Source organism: Marmota marmota, unplaced genomic scaffold (assembly GCF_001458135.2).
Source record: "Marmota marmota marmota unplaced genomic scaffold, marMar, whole genome shotgun sequence".
NCBI lineage: Eukaryota > Metazoa > Chordata > Mammalia > Rodentia > Sciuridae > Marmota > Marmota marmota.
The window spans coordinates 2,667,658-2,677,922 of record NW_026000016.1 but is presented as its reverse complement, the minus strand read 5'-3'; the positions used below and the strand labels follow the sequence as shown (position 1 = coordinate 2,677,922).

The 10,265-nt window shown below is 38.7% G+C and overlaps 2 protein-coding genes and 1 long non-coding RNA gene across 4 annotated transcripts in view; 2 read left to right on the top strand and 1 right to left on the bottom strand.

Moving 5' to 3' along the window:
* Pter (phosphotriesterase related) overlaps positions 1–6,433 on the top strand; it is a 72,856-nt gene extending 66,423 nt beyond the window's left edge. Inside the window, exon 5 of one of the 2 annotated variants that reach the window (XM_048809056.1) lies at positions 3,975–6,433. In XM_048809056.1, coding sequence (XP_048665013.1) covers positions 3,975–4,035 — 61 coding nt within the window. In that variant the 3' untranslated portion in view covers positions 4,036–6,433. Of the gene's footprint in view, positions 1–363; positions 1,176–3,974 lie in introns of those variants that run through there. The other variant, XM_015483411.2, reaches the window with a different exon arrangement.
* Positions 1,281–10,259, bottom strand: C1ql3 (complement C1q like 3). Its single transcript, XM_015483413.2, is given in 5 exon segments — positions 1,281–3,931; positions 9,635–9,903; positions 9,906–10,065; positions 10,067–10,156; positions 10,159–10,259. Coding segments are annotated over 5 exon segments (765 nt in total). The 5' UTR covers positions 10,225–10,259; the 3' UTR covers positions 1,281–3,751.
* On the top strand, positions 8,632–10,053 carry LOC107140399. Its single transcript, XR_001503266.2, has 3 exons — positions 8,632–8,784; positions 8,967–9,041; positions 9,651–10,053. It is a non-coding gene; the product is annotated as an uncharacterized LOC107140399 (long non-coding RNA).
* Positions 10,260–10,265: the final 6 nt, after the last annotated feature.

The following is a 10,265-nucleotide window of genomic DNA, read 5'->3' as shown; positions in this document are numbered from 1 at the left end:
GGCACTTGAGAGATCAGAGCTGAATACAAATCCGGAATGAAGTTATTTAGTGAAATGCTAACTCGGTCATTCATTGGAACTGGCACATCCTATTAGAAGCTATATTTAATGCAGCATTGCCAGGCATTGCCATAAATATCACAGGCTAGAAATTTCTGTGTGCGTAGAATAAAGATTTTTTTTCCTTCTAGGATGCAGCAGTACCTCCATCATTGCCACACAATGTTTATTAAGGGTCTCCCAATACACATGCCACAGTCTCTTCACCATAAGCACAATAGGTTTCTGAGCAGAAAGTTTAAAACACCCTGAAAATCCAAACTGTGAGACAAATGGCACATCATGGGTTAACATTTTCCACAGGGTGCGTCTCCTGGTGGAGGAGGGCTATGAAGATCGAATTCTGATGGCACATGACATACACACGAAGCATCGACTGATGAAGTATGGAGGTCACGGCTATTCTCATATACTCACCAACATCATTCCTAAAATGTTACTTAGAGGTATAACTCAGCGTGCAGTTGATAAGATATTGATAGAAAACCCTAAGCAATGGCTAACTTTCAAATAGGATGTTATGTGTGAGTTTACACCTTGAGTATAACCCTTGCAGGTGACATTCAGTGATTTCAAACCTACTGTGAGATATTAGCCTGAGCTACATAGAACTAATGACAGATCACTTCTTTCTTATGAGAAAGAGAAGTTTGCTTTCTCTGAAACTGGCCAACTATTAGATTTGCACCTCTGGGGAGTTACTGAACCTAATTGAGCCCTGTTGTTTTGCTTTAACAAAATAAATACAGGATTATGTATTCTCAAACAATGATTTAAAGCCTGTATACCTTAAGTGGGGTTTTTGGGTTTTTTTCCTAATCTATCAACTGCACTACTTGAGAAAATTTAAAGTGTTTCTAGTTAAATTACCCCCTTCTGGAGCAATCTAATGTTTCTTGTAATATTGATGATGCTACTAATTATCCTGCTGTTCTTTAATTAATGTTTAATGAATAATATGGCGATTTAAAATAGCTTTTGCAGTAAGGGAAATTAAATTTATCAAAGACTACTGTAATATAATAACCAAATCACAACAATAAAAATATTTTGGAAGGTTAATTATATACCATCTATCTACCTACATATACCCATAATAAATAAGTTTTTATGCCTTTTGCTTTCTTGTATCCATTTTTTTCTATAAATTTTGTTGTTTTGCAAGGTTTGTATAAAAACACATAACAGTGAATTATAAAATTCAATCATTAAAGTCAAAATATATTACATAATATAGTTTAATGAATCATTACATTTATAATAACAAAGGCCACAATTTAATTAATTTATAAGATATAATGCAAAAAAAGGTCCCTTTATTTCCTTTACATTTTTTGTTTGTCCTCGGGCCTCAACAGAGAAAACAATGCTTATTTATCTGAAGAAAAGGTCAAGTCTGTTGGAAATGACAGTCTGAATCTAAAGCCTACCTCTTTAAAAGGTATCCAGCCCTGATATTTTGTATAAATAAACCCTTTTTTAAAACTGTTGGTTAAAACTTTTAATTGATATGCACTGTTGTTCATAAATTAATCTTTTGATTGAATCTTCACTATGCCATTTGGTACCTAGAACATGTCTCCAAACTTTTACTGCCAATTTCTCTTTGATAAATATATATTGTTAAATAGAAATAAAAAACTATTAATTCATTTGTGAGCTATCTTACATATCAGAAAAGCCAAATAGAATTCGTCATTATTCTCGATGAAAGGGCTAAGTGTTTTTAATCATATAAATCATGATGGTTACTCAGACCAAGGCATTTAAACAAAGCAAGCATCACCTTCAGAAGGGAACACCATGAATAACTCGTGGAAAGTCGAAGTTTGTTAAATTAAAGATATTTCAGCTTATCAAAGATGATCAAGCTCTTCGTGTATTGGAACAGAAAGTACCAAAAAGGAATGAGCCAGGATAACAAACCAAATCCTTTGAATGAAAAAATGCAAATGTCCTTCATCAGTAAAACAAGCAGATTTTTAAATCTCTGTTTTTGAAACCTACTTGTCAAAGTCTTCAAAGGCAATGAAACAGGAAGTGATTTCTCATTGTAATGGTGGAAGTTGTGTGATAGTTAATACAAATCAACATGCATTTTAATCTTTTCCTTAGATTAAAGAGATGGCTTTGGGTGGTGGTGTGTTATAACTAGAGAGAAAGGGTTTGCACTACTCTAAAAATCTGCTTGACCGTCAGCTTCAATTCAACTAAGAAAAAAGAAAACAACTGATAACTCAAATGCATATTATTCATAAACACTGTGAAGGAAAGCCACTTTATTTCTGCAGTCCTGATATTAATAGTCTGCCAGATAATGCAGTTAAAGTATTGATTGGCATATGGTAAAAAAGCAACCATAGGCTTAACTTACATACATGTGAAGATAGGGCATTTTAACCTAGTTAAGATTTCATTTTCTGTATAACTCTTAAAGAGAAGTTGTTTTAATTATTTTGATAACTCCATATATTTTCATCATCTAAAATATATTTCAGTCCAAAATAAGTCAAATAATTTATGCATGTTTCTGTGTGTATATATACACCTTTTTTAAATTAAAATTTTGAGGCTGTACAGTCACTGTGCCTCATGGACTGAAGCCATATATATATAATATTTCATCTAACATATATGTATATAAATGTGTGTGGCAGGTATTTATATAAAATATATACACTTTGTCATCATATTGGTTAGATGTGAAATTGTTAATTTTGAAATAACCTCAGGCCACAAATTTGTAGTAACTGTTTGAAGGTCTTACCTAGTGTCCCCTTGGTGACGCATGCAGAAGTTCAAATTAAACCTTTGTGCATTGGGTTATGTATAATATTTTGTTCCAAAAAAAGGCAAAAGCCTCAGTCTGATGTAATACCAAAGAATAAATTTCTCTGACTTTCCAAGTAAATCTAAGTGTATTCTATTGACAAAATGGACACACAGGGGATTTTCTAAATACCATACATAATTACACATTTTCACACTTAGAGGGTAATCCTATGGTACAATTTCAATATCTATTTTTAAAGACTATCACCAGAAAAGGAAAAAAAAGAAAATTCATAAGAAAAGGAAAATGTGAAAATGGTAATAGGCTTGGGAATTCCCACAAATCCAGAAAATTCCAGGTTAAGGCTTGAAGTTGAATCTTTCCCAGGTCTAGCTCTAAAGTTAACAAGAGTACAAGGCAAACAATTTCTTTGGGGACAAGCAGCATTACTTCAATTAGACCTTCTCCTGCAGGGTAAAATGATTCTTCCACACACTATGAATGGACTCCAGTATCATAATAAGCAGGAAAACTCACAAGAACCAAAGCTGACATATGGATAAGAGCAGCAAGATCACAGTACACCAAAGTATCATATATATTGAAGAAATAATTCATTGTCTTAGATTTTTCTATAAAAATTTGTGATCTATAATAGGACTTCATTCACATGGACACTAACGATAGGAGTATTTGCTTTGGCGGTAGTGGATCACACATCTGCTTATCTTGCTTTAAATACTTTTTTACATAATGTTTCTGAGTGATACAGATGTGAGTCAGGTAGCATTTGATTTCCCCACATTTACACAACCGAGGTGCCCTGCAATTGGCATCCCCTGGGATCCTTGATTCACTGACGGTAGCCATTCAAATCCAGTGTTCAAACTCAGAATAATAAGCTTAGTTTCTGCATTATCAGTCAGCATAAATAATAAATCCAGAAAACGTGCTGTATTTGTTGTTGTTTCCTCCATGGGCTTTCCCACCATCTAATTTGATATAGACTTCATCTCCTGGCTCCAGATGCAGAACCACACTGTTACTGGCATAGTCGTAATTCTGATCAGCATCTTGGGCAATGGCACTCGCACGCACCTATATGAAACAGACAAAAATTAGAGTTTTTCCATTCACACAGCATCCTAAGCAGACTTGCTGCTGGAGCACAGAGAGTGTGGGGACATCTACTTGGCCTCTGAACTTTGCAAGTCCATCTCTGTAAACAGTTGCAACCGTGTTATTGCAAAGGAAGGGAGAAAACGGTGCTTCACTGAGGGCTATTCCAGCAATCTTTTCTATCATTGTAAACAAAACATACCAATCTAATTTCTTCCTACATCACTACTTTTTCTAATTCCTTGAATCCCTATGCCCAAAATCACCTTTTGAAATGGAAATAATAGTATTGTTTTGCATTTTAATATAAACCAAATAGCAATATTCTAACCAACTGTGTATGAGTGCAGAAGTTCAAGTTTAACTTCATTTGCTCATCACAATTGTGAGAAAATTGAGATCCATAGTAGGTAAAGATCCAGAGAAGTACCATTCTGCTACTATATAAAAAGAAAACAAGAAAGCCCTTTGCTTTAGGACTTTCAAAATCTAACACAAGTAAAGCCCCTTTTACCAGGCTGCTTCCAAAGCTCAACTCATTTAAACATCTTTAGCTATACCACCCACGTTTTCAGAGTTCTTTTTTTCTATTTGTGCTTTTTTGTCAATCATGTGCATTTAAATCAACAATTTAATTGCAACATATCTAAAAGTTATAGAAGGAACTAAATCACCATGATTTGAGCTCTCTCAAATTCTAGAATTTTTGAATGCTCATCTAATATCCTTTTATATTTTAAGGTGCTTTTGCTTTGAGGACATAAGTTGCTTATAATCTGCTCATGTTGAGCCTGTGGTCTCATTAGTGAGCTGATAAACATTTGCAAACAGTCAAATTGCCTATCTTATCATGTAATATGGACATTCTGTCACATCCTCAACTCAAATTAGGCTTCATATTCATTTAGACATATTTTGATTCTGCCTTGGAAACTCTTTCAATAGGCAGACTTGGATTTGATTTATTTCAGTAACACATCTTCTACTTTGTGGCTTGTTTCTATTCCACTATAATGATATTTCCCTGAATAACATAGCAAGTGATTTAGTGGTTTTGTAAACCTGCACTATGTAATAATGCATGACTTGGGGTACAATATGCTGGATTTTATCACTTGGCAAAATGAGAGAAATGAGACATAAGTCAAGAATTGCCATGCATTTCTTTCAAAATTTAAATGATAGATTCTCAAATTAAAATTTCATGTGATATATCCTCACATTAATGCTGAAATGTTAAAAAAGGAGAAGGCTCTTTGACACTGCTAAACTTGTGAAGTAATATGAGTAGTATTTTAAAAATTTCTTTTTGGATATCATATAGCAAAAGGAGAAAAGGGCTTAAAGGATTTAGAACTGCTTAACAGTGTGCTAACTGGCACTAATATGATGAAAGCAATATACCATGCAATTATGATCAGAGGCATTAACTCAATAGTGAAGTGATCGGTCTTGACCACTAAATAATAACACATTTGCACATATAATATTTCCTAGGAATTAATCGTCAAGTCTGTAGAAGTTGAAGGCTTGATTAATTTAATTAATTTCATCTAGTCATTAAATCTCAGGGGAAAAAATCTACACCAGAGGGTAGATTTTTTTTTAACATGTGGATTTTTAATGGATGAGAAAATTTAAATACAAAAGAATATTTAACTATGTTAGTAATATATTAAGTATCAAATATAATATAAATCTCAGCTATTATTAATAACCAGATACACATTTTATTCAGTGCTTTGTGTATTTAGTGTATATTCTATGAGTCTTGGATCATTGTTTTCTACACAAAGATTGCACTTGGCAAGCAGGACACATTAAAAATCACTTAATTTAGAGAAAGTAGTCTTTTTTAAAATGTAGTTTTTATTCTATAGGGTATAATCACAAAGCCACATAAACATTACCATTTTTAATTCAAAACCCTGAAAATGCGTTGGAGAGATTCCAGAGACTGGATGGTCTCCCTGAACGGTTTTTACTTCCTTTGTTGGATAAAGCCAGTGTGATTGCTGTATAATGAAAGCAGTTCTCTAAGATTTAAACCTAAATTCCACCACAAGACTTTCCCAATTAAGTAATCTCCATACTTCAGTGCACAGGGCTTGAGTATGCCCACTCACCTGTTCATACTCTACAGGTATAATGGGACTTGAAATTTCAAGCTCTAATATCTAGCACAGTGACTTCAGCAATTCGTCCTTTAAGCCATCAAACTATTGAGGAAGGTAATGCGTTCACCCTGAAGGCTATTTTCAGGTTCCTAAATGTACACTGATTTCAGCATTTTGTCAGGGACTACGATGTGTCCTTTTCTATAATATACTCATTTCTACCTGTATTTGCTTTAAAATCTTTTCTTATTAGGTAAACTATTTAGATTCTGCTTTATCTTTAGTCCATCTTTCACTGCCCCTACAAAAATAATTAGTCTGATGTGTCATTAATCTCTCTAATAAAGTAATATCAAACCACAAACTATTCATTTTTTCCAATATATTTCATGTTTATTGCCATAACTAATAAATTCTTATGAGTAAAAAATTGGTCTATTATTCTTTATAATTCTAATCCTAAACAAGTTTCATTTTTATTAGAGTGGCTTATTAGAGCAGCATTATAATAATTGTATTCATATAACATTTTTTTTTCAGGTTTCCAGCTACAAGTATAAAAGCATTAAAATTTTTTCCCTGTATGTCTGTAAGCTATTTGAGTCCAACTTTTACCTTTAAAAGAGCACTGTCATGGGCTCTCAACAAATGGTAAGATTAAATTTAGGTTGATGGTTTCATGGGGAATATGAGAACCGTGGTCCTTTTAGTGGTCTGTTTTGAGGATGTAATAGGTTGTATAGTTTTAGCATTATCTTATTGTTGAGGGCTTATCATTAGAGACAATGTCGATGGTAACATTTGCTAATTTAATTAATTGCTGCTGATGTTCTCATAATTTCATTTTCATTGTACTTCTGTGGAATCATAAACAAAAGGTTAAGTGGCACATCAGGTTAATTTACTGGCCTTTGATGTTTCCATCTGTGATCCTACATTCAATACAAAGAATTTAAAAAAAAATGGCTCTGATACAGTTATGGTCCAAAGGCATTGCTCCCTCCTAGAGTGAACTGTATTTTTTTGTTTAATTTTTGCACTTCTCAATCCACTCAGTCCATAGAACATTACACTGACATGGATCTCTGAGTTTTTTATTTTATGAAAACAAACTGGTTCAGCTTGGGGAGTGGGGGAAAACTGCCATTCTAAAAAGTGATCAGACAAGAGTATAATTGAAAATCAAAGATAAAGTATTTATTTAAAATTAAAAAGAGATTTTTACAAGATTTCTTATTCATAAGTGGTGCAGACCAGACTTGATAAAATAGTTCTAGAGAGAAAATTCCTTAACAGTAATATTGAAATAGAACCATTTTCTAAAGTAGTCCACACCAAACTCAAAAATATATTGTTTACCACTATATTATTTATTTTTCTGAATTACCTGTTGCACACCTTTTACAGAAATAGCAGCTTAATATTGTCAGCGGAAATCATTATACCTTGTAGTTTGCCTTCCTTGTTTTTCTGATCCTCATAGAATGTGTAAGCTAGAGTGATACAAAGGAGCAGCTTATACCCCAAACAATGAAATAATTTTAAAAACAAAACGCACACAGAGTATCTGAAGAAAATGTTTTGCTTAGAACCCTGCAATAAACAATCTCCATAGTCTAAATATAAACATTTAAACTAATTTTTATATATTATTCTGACTTGTGTATGCAGTTGCAGCATCCAGATGTTTTAAAATGTGACCATTTTTATACACTTTGGACAAAACTGGAAACTTACTCCATTTTAATTGATACCTCTAAGGGGGAAAAAAAAAATCTCTTCAGCCTGATAGTATTTCCCAGACCTAACCTTTTGGTCAGAAGAGAGCCAATTTGTAAATAAAGGGGTGCCTCATGGCTGCCTGTGGAGGGGCTGTTCAGAACCATTTTGTCAGAATGACACACTAGCTCTATTTTGGTAACAGTGAGTCATGCCCTTTACAGCCATTTACCTATAACTATCCCACAGCTCCGTGAATAATTTTTATTTATCCTAACATTATTTTCCTGTATAATAACTATAACAAACAACCCTGCCAGTGCCTCCTGGTGGTCATTTTCCTCTTTTTTGTTCTGTGTGCCCTAAGGTACCCTAAACTATTTGTAGAAAAAGATAGGGTCAGCATTTTTTTTTCTCTTACACATCTTCGGACATTTGTCTTTCACTTTTGAAAGAATTCTAACACTGAATCACGTCATTTTTCCATTTCAATGGTTGTAGCTAAGGTGGTCTGAATTTCCAGAGGGCCGGTGACCTGAAACCCATAACCCTTGTTAAGTCAAAAGTTGTTGCGTGAGATGAGGCCTCTTGAGGGCGATGGCGGGGTCGCGGGCCCTTCCCAGTGCCACTCAATAAGCAGGCAAAGCCCAGGAACTTATTCCCGACCGCAGGCTGCAAGATGCAAGGCCTCGCCCCATCGCCCCATCGGCTGCTGATTTGCCGAGTACAAAAGGTCACATTACACTTTTAGGTAGTAGAAACGTTCTTACCCTCCTCTGACTAAGAGATCAAACAGGCTTCAGTGTTGCAATGGTCGCGAATTTCTCTGGCAAACGGTATAGTGGCCCTAGCCTAACACTGCAAACCCCTGGCCCTTAGGTCAGCGGCTAACAACTCAGGACAGCAGGTCTTAGTGACTGAGGCTATTTTAGTCAAAGGCCAAGGCTGCTTCCCTGGGTGAGCGAGAAGGCTGAGTTTGGAAAGGCTCTCTCACAGGTAGCTGGGGTCTCCCTGGAGGTGAGACCCATTGCCACACAGCGGGGATGGAATCGGTCGCCTGACCTTTCAGGCCACCTTCCTGTGTGTGTTCTTACTCCGATCAATTAGAGTTTGGGTCCAGTGTTTGGGTGCGTGATTTCACTGTGTAAATCCCGAGTCTCAACTTTTGCTTCTCTTAGCATTCCTTGCCTCTTCAGCTGACAACTGGTTTCTTCAGCCAAGAACTCAACTCAAGAGTGTGAAATTTATTATTTGTGAGTTTTTCTGCCTGGGACGCTGCAAGGGCCCTGTGACTCCGGGTCTTACTGTCCTGCCTCTGCCCTGGATGCGCCCCGCTTGGACTCACTCCTCCTCCGGGTCCCTTCTTTCTCCTAGGAGCCCTTGTCTGTCTCCCCGGAATTTGTCACCTCGACACGCCCATTCTGGGCTCTCTCAATCCTACCCATTCCCGGGAAAGCTAGCGACCCTAAGCTGCTGAAATCCCAAGCCCAGGGGGTTGTTTCCTACTCCGGACCTCCCCCAGCGCACGGGCCGTCGGAGAGAGTAGACGGCCCAGCGCTGGAGCTACCGGCTTCTCGCCCCAGGAGGGTAGTGCTCACAAGAGCGCGCGTACGGAGCGCCGGGGAGAGACTTTGGAACCACCCTCTCCAGGCTGCGGGGCGCCCTCCTCGGTGTCCGACCCCCGCCTCTCTAGCTTAGCACCACGTCCGCCTCGCAGTAACTCCCGGGATCAGGGTTGCCGCGCCCTTCCTCGGTTGGCTCCCACCCCCATTTCCGGGGTCTCCTCCCTCTTGCCTGTACCTTTCATCCCCGCTCCCCGCCCTCCCCACTGCCAGTCCGCACTCACCTGGTTGTTTTTGCAGAGATCAGCCCACATGCTAGTGCCGTCCCCTCCGCGCATCAGGACGTGGTAGGTGAAGAAGTAGATGCCCGGGATGGAGCAGGTGAATTTGCCGGTAGTGGGATCGTAGTGGTTTCCGAGGTTGGTGACCACGTCGTCGAACTTGAGCACCTCATAGCCTTCATGCTGCCGTTTGAGGCCAGCGTAGAAGGCAATCTTGGGCACCGTGCTGTAGGTGGCGGCGCTGATGGCCCCAGCCGCGTTCAGGCCGGGCGCCCAGGCGGGCCCGGCAGGCCTTGGCGGCCCGGCTCGCCCTTCTCGCCCGGGGGCCCCACAGGGCCCGGCGGCCCGGGCTCTCCCGGGGGCCCACGCGGGCCTGCTTTTCCCGGTCTGCCGGCCTCGCCTTTGGGGCCCTGGATGAAGGTGGGCAGGGACTGGCATGAGGCCACGGTCGGGCGTGGCGGCGGTGCTGGGCGCCTTGGTGCCCCCGTAGGGGTCGCAGACCATGCGGCAGGTGCCCAGCATGCTGCGTAGTGCGCCGACGTGCCGGCCGAGCTCACCAGCACCGGGATGAGGATGACCAGCAGCAGCACCATCACCACCCCCCAGGCGCCCCGGCGGGCGATCAGGGGCCTCC